The following is an 18264-nucleotide window of genomic DNA, read 5'->3' on the forward strand; positions in this document are numbered from 1 at the left end:
GATATCAGGCTCTATTTTAAACAATGTATAGTGTGTGGTCAAAAGTGCAAGTGCATTTCAGCTGCTTTGCTAGTAAAATTTAAGGCCTACACTGAGTTCATTTTTTTCGTCCAAAATTGTCGCACATCTAAAAATAAATATGACCTCGCATTGTGTCAATCACGTTTGCACAGAGTCCTAAACTTTCATCCACCATTAAAATTTTCAGAACAAGCTAGATGTCTTGCGATTTGGCATATGAGAGTTTCTTTGACCTACAATCAGTGAAGAAACATCTGCAACAAGACAGAGGAACGGGGCACACAGAAACCTTTTAATAACTCATAGATAGCTCACGTTCAACAGGTTAGATAGTAATATTTGGGTGGATGATGATAAAGAGGAGGAGGATGTGGACCGCACACAGAATGTGCTCCTTTTGCAACTGCAGTGCCAAATGAAAGGCGGGGAGGGAGTGGTAACAGCCAGACAGGTAATTCCAGAGGCAAAGGAGGAAATGTGTCATCATTTTGTCAAGTATAGCCAATTTTCACAATGAATAGAACAATGAAACACACTGGAATCAGTGTGCAAGATTTCTGTGCCTAACAATTTTTTTTTGGATGACGGAATAAGTCTTAAAAAAAAAAAAAAAAAAAACGACTCAGTGTGCAAAGGTCTTTGATCTGGGCACAAAGTAAGGCACAAGGGGTTGTATTTATCCCTTAATTAATCATAGGTGTGTTTTGGGCATAACATGTATTCAAGTGTCAACTCTCTTTCCCTTTAAAAGCCAGAAGTCCTGCACCTGACCCGCTCCTATTTACATGGCAGATTCGGCAAATTGGAGAAGCAAGCAGTTTTCTGCTGAGACTAATATAGTAAGAGCAGTGATGTCACTGCAGCAAATATTGTGGACATTTACGCAGGAAAACTGTAAACTTGAAAAAGGAAACAGAACTTAAGGTGAAACTGCTCCTGGTCCATAAATGCGCACAGCTTCTGTCCCAAAGGTAAGTTGGACAGCAGCTCTGCTCTGCTCTCTGTTATGTTCATATTTCAGAGAATGTATTAACAGTTGCCCCATTGATTATGTATTATTACACGCACCTGGAACGTATCCACATGTCCATCCACTGTGTGTGTAACAAGCACAGTGTACGTGTGTTATGAACCCACCTATGTAGCTGCATCTAATTATCTGAACACTGCATCCTTTAAATAGCAGGAAGATACTGTGCTTTTGACGTTAGACCAGGTTTTTGTTTGTCAAGGGCACAATGGCTTTCTGCTGCCTCAAAGTAGCAATATGCCAACAATGCTACTGACTGCACCTCATTTGAAGACCTACACACACATGGGCATACAGATGGGCACAAGTTCATTTACTACCAACACAGTGTGGGTGCTGGCGAGAAAATGACAACTGCACTGGTCTGAAACTAGCAATGAGAGTTGCACTCTATGCACAGCTTTGAGACAGGTGTAAGATATGATAATGATAATAATAATAATAATAATAATAATAATAATCATAATTTTATTTCTATAGCGCTTTTATAAACCAGAGTTACAAAGAGCTTCACAGTGCAATGTCATACAATAGCAGAATACAAAGAAGTAAAAGAACATTATATACAGAAAATGCAATGTAAGAATATACATATACATGTACCTAAAATACGTACATGCACACATACAAAACTATACAATGTTATACAGATCCCAGTATGTACAGGTGGGTTTTTACAGCCCATAGTGCTTTATCATTTTCATTTCAATTACACTGTATTGTACATACTTGTCTAAATTACCATATAAATAGTTGTTATTATTACAACTACTGTTTAATGGAATGAGCTAATCTTTCTTAATTGATTTAAGATAAATACATAGACTAAGTTTTACTACGTGTAAATTAATTTGACTTTAAGTTTCTTTTTATTTTTCGACAGTGTCTGAATTTATGAACACAAATTCTGATTTGAAGTATAGTATAAATTAAAAGCTGAATGAATGTTATGCTGAAAGGTCACTCAACACATTAAATTAAGTTTCTAAGGAAACATGATCAGCATATTAGCAGACCTCCCAGCATGCAATGTAGTATATATGATGAGAACATACTGTTTTGATAATAAATGATAATAACAATTTAATGAAATGATATAATCTACCTGTACTGAAGGAATAACTTGACTAACTATGCACACATTTTTCCTTCAGTGGGTCATGCCACCACTTTTGCAAATTTAGTTTCAGATGCTTGATTTATTCTAGGCATGAATACAGGTTGTAAATAATAGCTTGAAATTTGGGTGCATACTCTCATTCCTTTCTTGCCATTAGTTATATGAGAAGATTGATATTGATAACATGATTAGATTTATTTGTCCGTTTCATATGAATCCCTCTTTAGCTTTGGACACAGCCAGGCTAGCTATTTCCCCTTGTTTCTAGTTTTTATGCGAAGATAATCTAGCAGCCCTCCCTCCGGCTTTACACGAGCACACAAGCGTACTTCTTAACATGTCATATTATTCTTTTAATATTAGCTAGCAGAAAGTTGTTTTTATGTAAAAACGCCCCTGTCTTCTCATCCTGTCTTCTCATATGCTAATGGTCAGGCAGGTTCACATAAGTGGTAAATTAAAACTTAAGGACAGAGTGAACAAAGTCTGACTGAACCTGCTGCATAAAAAAATGCATAAACGAATGAATAAATATTTAAACAACACAGCTCCGGCTGTTCAAAAGTCAAAGTGTGCAGTTTATTAAGGTCATATTTCATGACTTGAATAGGATCCTTGAAAGAACAACAACTAAAAAATCTGTTTTTCTCTCATCTTGAGATGCAACTGTCAATCACACTGAGCTCATAATGAATGTAACAGACCATTCCAGTTTCTAGGTCAGTTTTACCTTTTGTATGCGCAGGCTGTACTCCAGCTGTCCTTTAGTGACCAGATCTACTCTAGGGTCCAGGGACCACTTGTCCTGGCCAGCAAAGATGATGTTGGATCGATTGAGCCAAGCCACCTTGGACACTTTGTCATCCACATAACACCTGCGGGCACAACAAGAACGAGCGAGGTGAGGAGAAGGAAACAGAAATGGAAGCCTGCGTTTCTCATAAGGGCATGTGGTGCGAGAGGGTGTGAAAAGAAAAGGGCAGGTAATATCTTTCATTTCATAAGCTGTAATCTTATTAGGAGAAAGGATATGTGGAGCTTTGCAGATAGGAAAGAAACAAATAACAGCAATTATCGGATCCCACGGAGTAGGTGGGCTGTAACTCAGAGGCGTTTTAAGTAGGGGTTTAAAGGCATAATAATTTCTTGAAACAAGTGGCCAAGCTGGGGATACTGCAACACGGTTCAGCTGTGTTTGATGCTGCTGACCAGCAAGGGACAACTCAGCACTCCACTTATCCTGAGGTCTTGAAAGAAAAGCTTAAGTTGTGGAGCATTTCTTTCTCTTTCCTATCCACAATTCATCCCCCACACACTCTCTTCCTCCCACTCACTGTCTCTTTTTACCCCTGTCTCTCCACCTTCTTTGAATCTACCTCCCTTCCTCTCTCTGATAAATACATCTCCTTTAACAGTGAGCCTATTCCTGTGGATGAGAAAGGACACCGGTATCCTCTTGTTTACTGCTTGTTGCACGCTGTCAGAACATTACGCCAAGTAAGCTTGAGCTAAAGCTTGAGCTAAGACATCTTGCACGGGAGGGATGGGAGCCGAGTGCCTGCCTAATGAATAAATGTAAATGTGAGAGGACGTCGGAATCAATGAGAATGGATATCAGCCGTAATGCAAGCCGACAGTGGATGCGCCTCACATGCAAATTCCGGCGACTCCCCGAGCCTTGGCTGTGCAAACTGCTTTGGAGTGTGTTGGGCTACAAGAGAGTAGATTAGCGAGGCAGTGGAGTGAGGCTGTCTTTGGCAGGTGACCCCGGGTGATGCACAAAAGTGGTGGTGCAGTCACCCCCAGCCTGTTACCCAGTGGGAGCTGGATGTCAGATTTGTTGAAGGCTTGTACTCGCAGCTTGAATCCTTGTTGATGTTCCTTCCCTTTGTGTGGAACCAAGATAACTCACTGTATTTACTGACTCACTCTGACATCTACCCTTTACTTTCTTCACTCTGAAGAGAACAGGTTTATCTCATTTTGTTTCGAATATATTTGGGGCTCTAATTAATCGACTTTGTAGTCGAAAGCAACTAATTAAGACACATTTGTTGTCACGGAGAGCTACATGAACGACTGAAAACTAAAAGCATGGATTTTTCCTATTTAGAGGAGACATTTGGAAAATGAAGCCTAACTCACATAATTCAAATTCATAAAATGTAGATTGTTTTTATGAGTTTTGAGCTTTAACCTCTGCAAATCATCCATAAACGATAGGCCCCTGTGGTGCTCGATCTGTGCAAGTTGTGTGGTCAAACCTGCAGAACTTTATATTCTAGTCAAAACCTTCGAGCTTTTCGAAAATACAAAGAAACCTAATTTTGAATTTTACTTCAGAATGCATATAAATAGGCACAAAACATTTAAATAATTCACTGTACAGAACTGCGATATATTCTACTGTAGCTTCAGTGTAGTGTTGCATCAGCCAGATGCACATCACCTTATGTACAATACAGTATTTGACACTGTCGTACTGAAAGAGGTCAACAGTACATCAGCTACTGAGATGTGAAGTGCCTGCCTTTGTTCAGCACCTGTCCATTTACCACGCAATTACATAAAATATACTGTGCAGAAGTGCATATATGCTTGGTACAGTTTATTGAAAGAGCAATCTAATACACAAAATGTAATAACACAGTCCTTATGATTATAAATGTATGATTGGATTGTTTTGTTGTTTTGATGTAAACAGTTTGAGTGTAGAGGTTTTAATGCTGTGATTGACCGTTTAAGAGCTATTCTCTGTTTTCTACGCGACAGTGTTCTAAATTAGTACAACACATAGACACACAGTGACAAGTTGAAGAGATTTTACGTGTTTGCAGTGAAGCAATAAACTGCCCTGGCTGACTGAATGGCTGCATCTTGTTTGTTTTCACTGAGCCTTGCTTCCTCTCTTCCCTTATTACCACTTGTCTCCTACCGTGAAGTAAATGGGAGGAGGTGAAAAAAACAAAAGCAGGAAAGTGAAAGACAGAACGAGGAGACGTGAACAGAATCGTGACACCAGTTTCCTTCGGTTGTCTCTTTCAAAAAAAAAAAAAAAAAACTTAGATTACACCAAACAGCAGGCTGTTACAAAAGCTGAATCGTGATCTTGTAAAGGACTGTGCAAGACAATTGTCTACAGCACAGACATTTCATAGAGCTTAGGATTAAACTACAGACTTGCAACGAGCATGTTTGACAAATGATACGTCTCAGTGATGTAATAATTTGACGGTTCAAAGAGTAAAGCTTAAAATCTACATTCATTCATTTTCCATAACTGTGGAGGAGCTGGAGCCTATCCCAGCGGACAGTGGGCAAGAGGCAGAGTACACCCTGGACAGGTCACCAGACTATCACAGGGCTGACACACAGAGACAGACAACCATTCACACTCACATTCACACCTACGGACAATTTAGAGTCACCAATTAACCTGCATGTCTTTGGATTGTGGGAGGAAGCTGGAGTACCTGGAGAAAACCTACTGACACAAGAGAACATGCAAACTCCACACAAAAGGGCTCCCCCAACCTGGAGTTCGAACTAGGAAGCCTCTTCCTGTGAGGCAACGATGCTAACCACTGCACCACCATGCCGCTTAAAATCTACAGATTTGTTAAAATAAGATTGTGATTCTAGTAACCATGTCTGTTATTGTCACTGATCTCAGAGACCTGATGTAGAAGACTGCTTCTTGGAGTTTTTATTAAAAGAAAATACTCTACCACAAAATGAAAAAAGGAGGAAGAAAACGTCCTTGCGTTTCAGTTAAACATACAAAAATCCGTGGGTTGAAAATTGCAACCACACACTCACTGACACTTTTATTACTATTTACTATTTACAGAGTGAACTGAGACTTCTGTTCAATGAAAGACTGATGTGGCAAGCTGTTGCTTTCTGCTTTGTGGAGGGCAAAATGCAGCTTGACTGATGCTTTGTGATCATTAGAAAGAGGGTTCAGAGACTGCAGAATTGTTACTCAGTGAATTGTAATGAGATTTATCATGCAATTAATATGTAAATGTTACAGACTTTAAACTCAAGTGGATTTAGAGATAAGATGAAAATTGTGTGGAAAAGTAGGTAATTGAAAGCAGCAGTCATTGTCGTAAAAATTCAGAAAAGGAAAAATAGAAAATAAATCAAACTTTCCAAAAGAAATATATGACTATAAAGCCAATAAAAACAGCTGCGAAGATCCTATAAACACATGAAAATGAAAATTTCCACAGCTTGTCATTGTGTACTTTGACAGCTGGTCATTGTGCACACAGATTGTGTACTTTGATTTAAAGTGCCGTCTCTCCTGTGTAAATATTCAATGGTACAATAATCGTTACCATAATATTAAGTGTAACTGTGCACACAAAGGCCATATCATATGGCACTTTACATATGTACAGTATCATTATGAAGTATTAGCAGGGAAACGTGTCTTTTATGTTTTCGTCAGAACTCCTGCCTTCTGGTGCATCTTCCAAACATTTGTCTTGGACAACAGAAGTCTGCATTCATAGGGGTGTCACCGAGGTGAGATAATTATTATTCATGCAGCGTCTGTGTCAACATCACAGACACTGTAGGGATGTCGCTCACACTGTCTTGTTATTGCCAACTTGTCTTTTTTTTGTCTGACTGTCCTCTAAACAAGACCTACACTCATGCTAGCAGAGCTGGGAGGTTGCACTTATGCACAGCAGTGCTTTGTCTTAAATGCATGGTGTGTGTTTGGGATACAGGTCATAGGAAATTGCAGATTAAACAGTCAAGGAAACCCATTAAGAAGAGCAATGTATTCTGACAGTTTTAAAACTGTACATTAGTAGTTGAGTTAGCACGTTGAAAGGCAGATAGTTAAAGTGTTTATATGTTGTATTGACTTAAAAGTGGGGCGCACTGGTAGAATGACTGACTGACTGACAGAATGACACACTGACAGTTTCCGTGATTATGTACAGCATACCATACCATGACTTAGTCATAGCAAAAATTAGAAAAAACAACAACATTGGTCCACAGGGGGAGCCACAGCGATCAGTCGTATTTTAGCCATTTTTAAGCATTTTTCTGTTGTTATAGCGCCACCCAGTTGCCAATTAGAGTTAAATTTCTCCAGTCACCTTGAGGCGTCCTGTTCTACATATCTACCAAGTTTAGTAAAAATCCATATGGCGGTTAGGCCTAGATAAGAAATTAGCTCTCTAGCGCCCCCATTTTGTTTGATGGGGTCAATAATGGAGGGGTCCCCTCAGATTATGTGTGGTCATATGCCTACAAAGTTGCGTGGTGATGGGTGAAACCCTTGAGATGTTATACACCTTTATGTGATGAGCCACGCCCTCCGCAATATTCATTGCCTTATAGAAGCTCAGTTTTAGTAAGTTTTCCAACTTTGCCAAGAGGGAACTTTAGATATTGGTCCCTAGATTATGTTCACCCAGTTTCATGCAGATCGCTCAAACTTCCTAGGAAGAGATCGATTTGAAGTGTTTTTCAAAAAATTCAAAATGGCGGAAAATCTATAAACCGGAAGTTATGTGTTCTCGGGGCAAATTTATTCCTCGTGAGGAGAGGCATCTCTGTGCAAAGTTTCATGTCTCTACGACATACAGGGCATGAGATATGCCCATTCAAAGTTTGCAATTTCAATTGGTTGCTATAGCGCCCCCCTTTGGCCAATTGATGTAATATTGCTTCATTCGCATCCTCCCATGACCCTCTACCACTGTGCCAAATTTCACATGGATTGACCAAGTCAGTGAGGAGAAAAACGTGGAACACACACACACACACACACACACACACACACAAAGTTTTCGTCATTATATAGTAAGATGTCAGCATGCTAACATCCTCTCAATGACAATGCAAGCATGCTGAGGTTTAATAGCTGTGTGGTGCGTCAAAATTGTGGTTACTGTATTTAATGTTACTGTAATTTGAAGCATTCTCTGTCACAAGAATTACCTTCGGGATAAATAAAAGTTCAATTGGATTGAATTGAAAACCACAATTTTTTAAGTCAGGCTACAACTCTATTTCATCTTTATTAATCCCACCAGGGGCAATTCGTTAGCTAGCTGTGGTACTATGCTATTTAGCTTAGTTAGTTGACGCTATGCTAGCTTTATGTGATGTAAAATGGGGCTCAGACATTGATCAAAAGCACTGATATTTCCTTGACTAAATACAAACTTTAGATGATGTTCAGTCAAAGTGTTTTGTGGCACGTCTTTGCCCGTGACAATATAACCACATTAACAAACACTTGAGCAATACTTCATCTGCAACTTAGATAGCATGATAGTGTAGGCTACATGCTGGTCACACTGTTGCATTCTTGCTTGTAGTGTGAACACAGCATAAGGGGGCACTGAAATTATTAAGATTCAACCCCTGGGTACCTTGAATGTCTGCATAAAATTGCACCAATTCATCTAGTTGGTGTAGAAATATTTGACTGAACTTTGACCTGCAGGTGGTGCTAGATGAAAAGTCAGGGGATTATCATGTGGAGACCATGAATGCTAGCACCAACACTCATGACAATCCATCCAATAATGGTTCAGATTTTTTTGCCGGACCAAAGTTGTAGACCAACTGAATGACCGACAGAACTATGAAAAAATGGTAAAATAATACTGGAAGACAATCATGAAATGGTTCTCCTACATTTTATCCTCAGCCAAAGGTACTTTGAAGGTAGTATCAAAACAGCCTTCTTTCCAACTGTCCTGTGGCTGCTGTCAAGATCTCTGGGCAAACACCAGTTTCCAGGTCATAAAGGAAGGAGCAAACATTGTGAAATAAAAGAGGAAAGATGAATGGTGTAGCAGGGTGCACCCAATTATACCTTCTGTGTAAGTGGGACAAGCAGTTGTAATTGTAAATTGCACTCATACTGTGAGTGCGGCTCCTCCAAAGCATCATGTGAGCTCTTGGATAAATACAGGTGACTGGGACTATTAATCATCCAAATGTTCCTAATTGTATTACCTCCTTTCACTTGGCGGTCACCATATGCTGCTCCATATGGGTCAGAGAAATAGATAAATAAATACACAACACATGGTGCTGTACATGCCACCACACTCAGACTTCAATCAGAGACTTATTCCAAACGCTCTCATCTTCCTTTGCCTTATATCTTTCCATCTCATCTCTTCGCACCTCTGCCTCTCCACTCCACCACTTCTCTTCCGCTTGCTATCCTCGTCTTCTCACCCCCGTCTGCCTCTCTTCCTGGTTATTCCTGCTCCTCTCTGCGAGTGTCTTCTCCCCTCTCATCTCTCCATCAACACTCTTGGGTAAAAGTGGACAGCATGAAATAGAAATCAAAGGGACTTTTCATTGATCTGCTCCACAGATCAGGTTTCTCTGCTACCCCTTGCCCTCCGCTTTGTCTGCCTTCCCTCGAACTGCTCGAACCCCTAGAGGAGCCCAGCAGCCCATGGTGCAGAGAGAAGAGCATGCTCAGTAGTAGCTATTTCCTGTTCTAACTAATGAGAGACTGCCTGGGAAGCAGATAACTTCCTATCACTTGTCAGAGGGGCCGTCTGCCTATAGCGCTCGCTTCCTTTTAGCAGAGTAGCTGTCAAGGTGTGACTAGGCAGGGCCGGGGTTCTCAGGCTGTGCCGGAGCTCTGCTCGTCCAGAATGAGAAATAAGAGCTTGCATGTCCCCGGCTGGCCTGATCTGAGGCACATTCAACAAGTCGCTTCGGGAGAACTCGATTTGATTGGAATAGCGAGGCACGGTTGAACGATTTGTAATGAAAATCCATCCCATTAACTGGCTTCAGCCCTCACAATGATGCAGTATCTCAGCTGTGTTATTTAGCCAGCGTGACTTTATTTATTTGAATATTTGGCAAAAAAATCAGCCCCTTTTAATCACAACAGCATCTCCATGTTCGCAATCCTCTCCAAACCCATAATCCTCGACAGAAAACATAGTCTCAGCTAACATAAAAAAAGCTTGTAAATGCTAGCAAATATTTGCTGGTGCTTGTAAACAAAAAACCTTGTTAAATGCACCTTTTTCTTTTTTGTTACTGGGTTTTACAAAGTGGCATGGTTGTTTATCAGTTCCTTCAGAGACCGGGGGCTGGGTTTACACTGGGTCTGCTTGTGATGGATGCCTAGGTTGCTGTCCTGCTCTGTGTTACCATGAGCTTTGCTGATGGATGCTCTGCTGTGCTATATTATACTCTTTTTCTGGCCTGCTGTGCTGTGCCAATATGGACTGGCCAACAGGCTATGGCTGACAGGGGACTGTGTGGGCTGACAGATGCCTGGGCCAGAGCTGCTGAGCTGGGCTTGTGTTGACAGGAGGGCTGGGCTGGATGGATCCCTGCTCCGGGGCTAGCCGTGGGGGAGGACCAAAGAGCAGGCTGAAGCCAGGGAGTGAAACTGTAATGAGAGGAACGATGTGCCAAGACTGACAGAACAGCCCCACCACCCGCTATCCCCATCAATACCCTGGTTCTCCTCATCTTACCTTGTCTTTTCTCTCCTTTTTTGCCTCTCTGACACTCACCCCTTAACAAAGCATCTTTTTTTTTTCTCCATTTCCTCCTTGTAGCGCTCCTGTCTTGTTCTGCCCTCCACCCTTTTCAACCCTCTGCCTCCCTGTCATTCCCCTCTCCTCACCATATCTGTGTGCATGCATGTGTTGCTGCAGATTTCTGTGTGTTGCAGCAAATATCTGCCATACAGAGAGAATCTGAAGTCTTTTCTCCAAACAAGTCAAACAACTTGTTTCAGCAATCAATAAAGATTAAAGGCGAGACTGGCACACTGGCGGTTTGATCAAAATCTGCCTCTTTCCAACCTGGTGGGCAAGAGCTGCCAAGGCTTGCCAGTAAATTCTTTGTCCATGTTGTCTATATGTATGTGGCAAGGGGCACAAAAAGGTGGGGGGGGGGCAGGGAGGGGGCGTTGAGATTGAAGAGATTGAGATTGAAGATTTGATGCAGAAGAAAGCGACACCAAGAAAAGAGAGAGGTAACGTGAGCTATGGGAACGAAACAAAGCTAAAGCTGCATACCAAATCAAAGTCAGGTCATTCCTTTATAGCCCTCAAAGCAGTTTCTTGCCCCAGATATTCTCTGCGCAGCAGGTTAAATGTATTTCCGGTAAGGTCTAACTTTTTATCCCCAAGGACCAGGCTTAGCAGAACAAAGCATTTATTGAAATACTACTTGGTGCAATGCTGTCTTGCTTTAGAATTTACTTTCCACCTTTTTGACAAACAAACAAAACTAAAACTAAATTTTACACTTTAACACAAAGTCAGTAAGTAAGCTCTTAGATAATGTGAAATCATAGAAAACATTTTAATGCAAACATTAAACTGAATGTATCGCACCTGCGCATGCATGTTTATGTCATTGGGTAAGATGTGTTAATTAACAGTCGCTGTTTGGCTTTTGTTGAATTGATGTTGACACCAGTGGCAAACAGCACACATTAATTATTGCGATTCCGAAAGGCAGGTGCAAAGCGTTTGAAGCGTGTTTGCAAAATTTCCTTTGCAGGTTTAATGAAGCATTTAAAGAGAGGGATGATGAGGGTGATATGTCGAGGGTGATAAACTGTCTCCTTTCATTAATAGTGATTTTAAACAAAGCTGTTATCAACAGATAGAGCCCATCCCCTGGGCCTTGCACACACCACAGAGGGGACCAGCTGGAGTAGGAAAGAGACCTATCTATTAAAATGTTCCTGTGTCTTTTTGTCTGTCTGTCCCTAAGATCCACATACAAAGAAGAACATAGAAGACAGAGCTGTGTTAACCCTTAAACTTCTCCAAGACCTGCCATCAGTCGCTGCAGTCACTTCAGTCAGTGCACTCGTCATTCCCTCCCTTAAGCAAAACCCCGGAGTCAATCCCTGCAGGGAAATCCCTGGTGACGTAATAACATCAGAATAGACTTGAAGTAACCTATGTTGCTGAGTTGATTTATCCTCTCTGCTTCAAAGCCCCCAGACAGCCACAAATCCTCATATAATTCTCCATCATGAAGCCCCTCCATCTTGGTTGGCATGCATCAGTGCTTAGAGCAAGCCATTAATCAGGGCAGGAATGATTGTTTTGAGACTTGGCCAGCAGACCTAGCAGGGGGGGAATTTATTAATCAAAAATGGTTACAAACAACTCAGGAATTTGCAGGATTGCTTGATTCAAATTTGCATGGCACAGGTGTGATTTCACCTCCGAGGCTTTGCAAGTGCCAGGGCAGTTAAATTTCTGTGTGTGTCGTGTTTTTTCAAAAGTTTCTGAAGCCTTACCAATTAGATGTTGTGCTTGGGGTCTGCTGTGAACTGCAAGATTTTAAATCTCCACGGCAACTGTCGTGGAGGGCCAGCGGAGGAGGGCAAAGGCAATACGTGTGCCTGGTGGAAAACCGAGATCTAACCGCTGATCAGAGTTCATACTGTACATGTCAGCAGCACAGGAGCCCTGACACTACCCCTGTCAGTCTAGCTTCACTTTGACCCATCCATCCTCATTTGAAAGTCAATGTGACAACCCCTCCATCGCTTCCTCTTTCCCTCCTCTGTGCTGCATTTTTACGCAGGATTGGAGTGTGAGGGAGAAGTGGCTAGATGTAACGAGCTTGTGACAGATGGTGCCTCATTGAGACGTAGGCAGGAGGATCTATGGCAAGGGCAGGATGCTGCTATTAAATCTCAGGAGATGTACCGCGCTTCCTCCCTCCATCATATCTTCCCTTTTTGTCACCTTCCCTCTCTTCCTGCTGTTTTGTACCTTCTCTTGTCTCTCTGTCTTTGCCCTTCCCTTTCTGTCTACCCCATTCATTCATTCTTTGCTCGATCCATCTTCCTATTCTTTACCTGTCCCCTTCCCATTCATAGCTCATTGTCCTGTTCCCCTGCCTGTTATTACTCCCCCGTATAGCCGTGGTCTGACTGTGCAGCACAATCCTCAGTCAATGCATGCAGTGGGTGGAGAAAAATAACGACACTGATAAAACAAAATACTACTTTACCTTTGTGAATCTTAAAATTTTGTTGAAAGTGCACCTGAGGAGGTGCTTGTATTGCATAAGGATATCCTTGCGTCTGTGTTTATGCCCTTTGAATCTGTGCAGTCTTGTGCTGACAAGTCTGTAAGCATAGGGGGGGAGACATATTATTGCTAATGTAAGCCACATGCCTCTTGCAGCTGCAAATTATACTCATTACTCCACAATTACCGGCTGCAGAGCGTCGACCTTTACGCTGGACTCCCCTCTCAACGCACAACCTGCTCTTATTATTACAGGATGTCACATAAGGCCTCGTCTCCAAGTGTGACACCGCGGAACTACTACCTCATTTCTCCACTCTGCACATTTACCTCTTACGCGATCCATCACTGTGTTCTGCTTTGGTGCATTACGGGCAGAAAGAGGTGAATCAGTTGATGATGCAGTGCCAGTGAAGGAGAACAGAGGCAAGAGGAAAAAAAAAAAAAGATAGTCTTGTAAGTGCTAAAATACTCCAGACCCTGCTGCCACTATTTAGGCTGCGAAATGAAATGCAACATCATAAATTCTGTCTGAAATGAAATAGGCTTATTTGAATTTGTTGGCCCAGCACACTATGTGTTTTGGGAAAGCTGCTGATAATGTACAAAGCGGAACTACCGAGACCTGCACTACATCTCAACAACACAGATTCCACTTGCATCTAGTAGAGCTTTAGCAAAGCCCACGAAATCACACAAATATAATCCAGGAGCTTTGCTACCTTTTCTCACTCATAGGCCTTTTTATCTCAAAGGTAACACTTTGAACTGAAGATGTGTCTTAAATAATTATGGTGTGAATCAGAGCTTGAGGCGCCGGTTGTTTCGTCATCACTTCCTGTGTGAGACTTGGCTTTCATACCCACTCACCACACTAATCAGCATTTCTCCCTGGTGGGCCAATTTTCGAAAGCGCAGCCTTATTAGGTGGGGTTGTGAGGGCCTCCGTTTGATGCTGCATCTACAATGTGTAGCATTTAGTCTTGCGGGTGCACTTTAAAGGTTAGCCAGCAGCAGCTCAGGGGTTGGCATATCAAACGCATGACTGACAGGTGTCATGTCAAATGAGAAGGCCAGAAAGGTCTTTGGTGGTTTGTTGCCAGGGATGGAATAGCAAATTCAAATGCCGATGCAGAGGGACACGGTGAAAGGTTAACAGCTACTCCTCATATCTTCACGTGAAATCTTACTGGCAAGGCAATGCAACTGCATACATTTTGAGTTTAATGCGCTTCACCTTTGCCATATAGGGGACTTGAAAAGGGTGAACTTTACTTTGTCTTACAGATGACAGTGATTAAGGTTGACAGTCAGTGATTAATTATTAAAAATATTCTATTTTTGGTTTTCACACTAAATTGTGTTCCATTCCACCTCCATTATATGAAACCTGAGTATACACAGCTGCATGGTGGTACAGTGGCTAGCATTGTCGCCTCACAGCAAGAGGTTCCTGGTTCAAACTCAAGTTTGCATGTTCTCCGTGTCAGCATGGGTTTTCTTTGGGTACTCCAGCTTCCTCCCACAGTCCAAAGACATGCAGGTTAATTGGTGACTCTAAACTGGCTGTGGGTGTGAATGTAAGCATTAATGGATGTCTGTCTCTATGTGTCAGCTGTGATAGTCTGGTGACCTGTCTGGGGTGTTCCCCACCTCTCGCCCAATGTCAGCTGGGATATGTCCAATATGTCCAATGTCCAGCCCCCCTGCAACCCCCAGTAGGATAAGTGGCAACAGAAAGTGAATACATGAATACATGAGGATAGACATTTTAAAACTGGGTTACTTTTACGGTTTATTTTTACTTTACAGCCCTGAAAACTTGGCTTTACATCTTAAAGTGATAGTTTGGATTTTTTTGAAGTGGGGTTGTATGAGGTGCTGCTGTATAGTCAGAGTATTATTTGCATTAGATGGCGGTCGGCACCCCCCCAATTTGTAGAAGCAGACAGGAGCACCGCCAAGAAAGCTAAACCATGTAATGCTGGCAATGGGTGTTAGCAGCAAAATATATTTTAGACATTTTAACCTCTCTAACTCAGCCCGGACACCAAACGTCCTCGCTCCCCTCCTCTTCTGTTAAATGGTATCTCACAGGCGCACTGCGTCATCAAACCATGTGATGTTTGGTATTGCCGGATTCAGGAAGCTCTCGACTTTTCAAAAATAACATTGTTTTTCTTTTATTTCTTATGCGTTTCGCACCAGAGCAGCCTAAACACACATAGTCCAAAATCGCGATGAGTGGTGACAAGTCATGTCATGCCGTTTTTCGAGGGGAAAAGTTAAAGGATTACTCTCAATCTTATGAGCAGCTGTTAGCAGGGACTTAGCTATTTTATAAAGGGTAAGTGGTACTAGTGGTAAGAGTCTCAGTCCTACCACTAGTTTTGGCTGAGATATACTGTCTATAAAGTGGGATCATAACTTTCACGTTTTATATGGCTTTACTCTGGTGATGTTTTATGGTGTTTCTGTGTCATAAACAACATCAGCTATCATAATCACGCCTGATTTCAATACGGTACAATGTTAGAAGCTGGCTGAGTGTTGTTTGATCACTGATAGTACTGTTTTAAAGCTGAGAGACCGACTTGTCATTTGGAGCTCCGCCTGGACCTTTTCATGGAAAAACACTATAGAATGGTCATACTTTGAGCAATCTTCTTCAAATTTGAAACAAGTGTTCACTGATAGTGAATTATTGCAGTAGGGAAAATATAGGGCCAAAGTAAAGGGGTTATCTGACAGCAAGGTAAAGTGTTGAAAATATTCTCAGCATAGGACCCACTTAACTGATATTGATTTCTTTTTCAGTAGGCCTTTCTTTAGGTGGATAAAATACATTTTGCTGTTAACTCCTATCTACAGCAGTACATTGCTTGGCTTCTGTGTTGGCACGACTGCCTCCCTCTCCAAACTGGAGGTGCACTAACTACCTGAAGGTTACTAAAGGTAATAGAGTGACTATGAGTAAGTACCTCATACAACTGTACTTCAAAAAAACCCCAACAAACAAGAAAAGCAAATGTGATGCATGTATCCTAAAATACAAATACAGAGCAAATATCTAACACTTCTGACTACCTGAATGCGTCCAGGCTGCTGGTTTGCATTTAAGTGTTGATAAGCGAACACACAGTCCGAGCTGCATTGAACATCTGTGGAACTGTGATCGCAATCTTAGTTCTGCATTCTGAAGAGAGACTTGTCGGCACACATAAGCTCTAATGACTCCAGTATTCACACATAAAGCACAGCCACGTACTCCCTTCATTTATTTGGTTGCATCCTTCACACAAAATTGCCCGTGAGGAAGAAGAGAGGACCAACCTCCCGCTGTTCGACAGCAACATCAGTCGATAGTGTAGCCATAGTAACATGTCACAATTTCAACACATTACCATAGTTCTGTTCTTTTTTTTTTTTTCCATTTCCACGGGGTTTAATAACCACAATGATTCTTACATGAACTCAGCATGAATCCTGTTGCTATTGCAGAGGTCTTTCATAGCACTTAGCACCAAAGATAACTCATCGCTTCAAGTGGTCCCCCGAGCCTGCACAAGGCTAACTAATGTTAACAACCACTGCATGCTGCACAAGGTGTAAGTGTGAAAAGGTTTTGACTCTGCCAGTTAGGAGCGAGTGTTCTTCGGGTGATCTTTAATTACTCACTTTATGCAGAGTTGGCGTCTGTATCAAAGGACAAGAAAACCATAAGCCTCATGGACATTGACACATACAGTAGATGTTGATCTCAGTATCAACAGCGCCCTGACACAGTCTTTCATAACAGGGAGGATGTTACAGTATACTTGTCAGGTTTTTGGACTGCAATGGATCACAATGTATGGTGATAATGAAGTGCAAACCTATTGATTCATTAATAACCTTATTCATGTGGCAAGACGCAGCCCTACAAGTGCTATTAGGTGTTGCTGGAAAAGCCATTGCTGCAAAATAATGATATTCAAGACCCTAATTTAGACTCAGCAGGGGGCTCATGAATGAATACAAAGATATTATTATCTTATCTTTGACCTAAATTAGTGTTAAAGTGCATAGCAGAGGGCTAAGACACAAACAAACATGAGAAGAATGTTCTTTTAACACCTTGTCACTTTACTGTAAACACATTATACAACAAATGAAAAACACACAGAGAAAAAAACTTGTGTAATAAATTACCATAAGACTGATAAAAACAATTAACTCAACTATTGGAAAATACTACACTAACTGAAATTGCTTGTGTAATTTAATATCAGTGCTTTGGCATCCATTTGTTAACCAAATGGTAATGTAGCAGAGAATGTGGATATGTTATCAAATGATTTGTACATAATAATTAGCGCTTGGGCTCCATAATGTAGCCTTGTTCATTTCCAGGCATGTGAAATAACAGTATGTCAATACATTGCTTTCCAACCACCATAATTAATAAATAATATTATTCCCATGAGTGCCTGCAATTGAAGCCTTTTGTCAAAACTTGGCAGTAACACTTTCTTAGAAAAAGGAGGGCAGGGAGTGAGAGCGAAGGAGAGAAAAGGAGGGAAACAAAAGGAGAGACAGCAAGGATTTATAACTTCCACAATAACCGCGGCCGAGAAGAAAAGGCCTCGTGCTCTCAAGCCCTGTCATGTGTGGCAGCACGTGTGCCACCGCTCATCTGCACACTGAGAGATAGGCACGGGTAAAACGAAGATTCTGGGTAATGATCCAGCAATGCGTTATTATCATAACAGCCCGGCAACCTTCTCGGAGATGGTATAAACACAGACAATCTAGCAGATTCCCTTTTAATTGCTTTCTCTTCTGTGCAGGGCAATGAGAAAGGGTGGAGGGTGGGTAGTGGCAGGGATGGAAATGCGGGAGGGAAAAAGGGAGGGGAGAGTTTGTCTTGTTCCTCAGAGCAACTGTTCCAGCAGATAATGCCAAGCAACCCTGACAGGGGAAAGGGATGAGAGGGAGCAGGAGGAAACAGGAGGCAGAAGAATGTGTTTTTCTGGGCTTGAAATCATCCCTACTTTTTCCCCTTCTTCTACCAA

At 41.6% G+C, this 18264-nt stretch overlaps 1 protein-coding gene across 4 annotated transcripts in view; it reads right to left on the reverse strand.

Annotated features, from left to right (window-relative positions):
* The window catches only part of LOC125888332 (limbic system associated membrane protein), a 639477-nt gene that overhangs the window by 90242 nt on the left and 530971 nt on the right, over window positions 1–18264 (reverse strand). For all 4 annotated transcript variants that reach the window (XM_049575617.1, XM_049575618.1, XM_049575619.1 and 1 more), the window contains one exon: window positions 2902–3046. In XM_049575617.1, coding sequence (XP_049431574.1) covers window positions 2902–3046 — 145 coding nt within the window. The remainder of the gene's footprint in view (window positions 1–2901; window positions 3047–18264) is intronic.

This window comes from Epinephelus fuscoguttatus, linkage group LG5 (genome assembly GCF_011397635.1).
Source record: "Epinephelus fuscoguttatus linkage group LG5, E.fuscoguttatus.final_Chr_v1".
NCBI classification, from domain to species: domain Eukaryota; kingdom Metazoa; phylum Chordata; class Actinopteri; order Perciformes; family Serranidae; genus Epinephelus; species Epinephelus fuscoguttatus.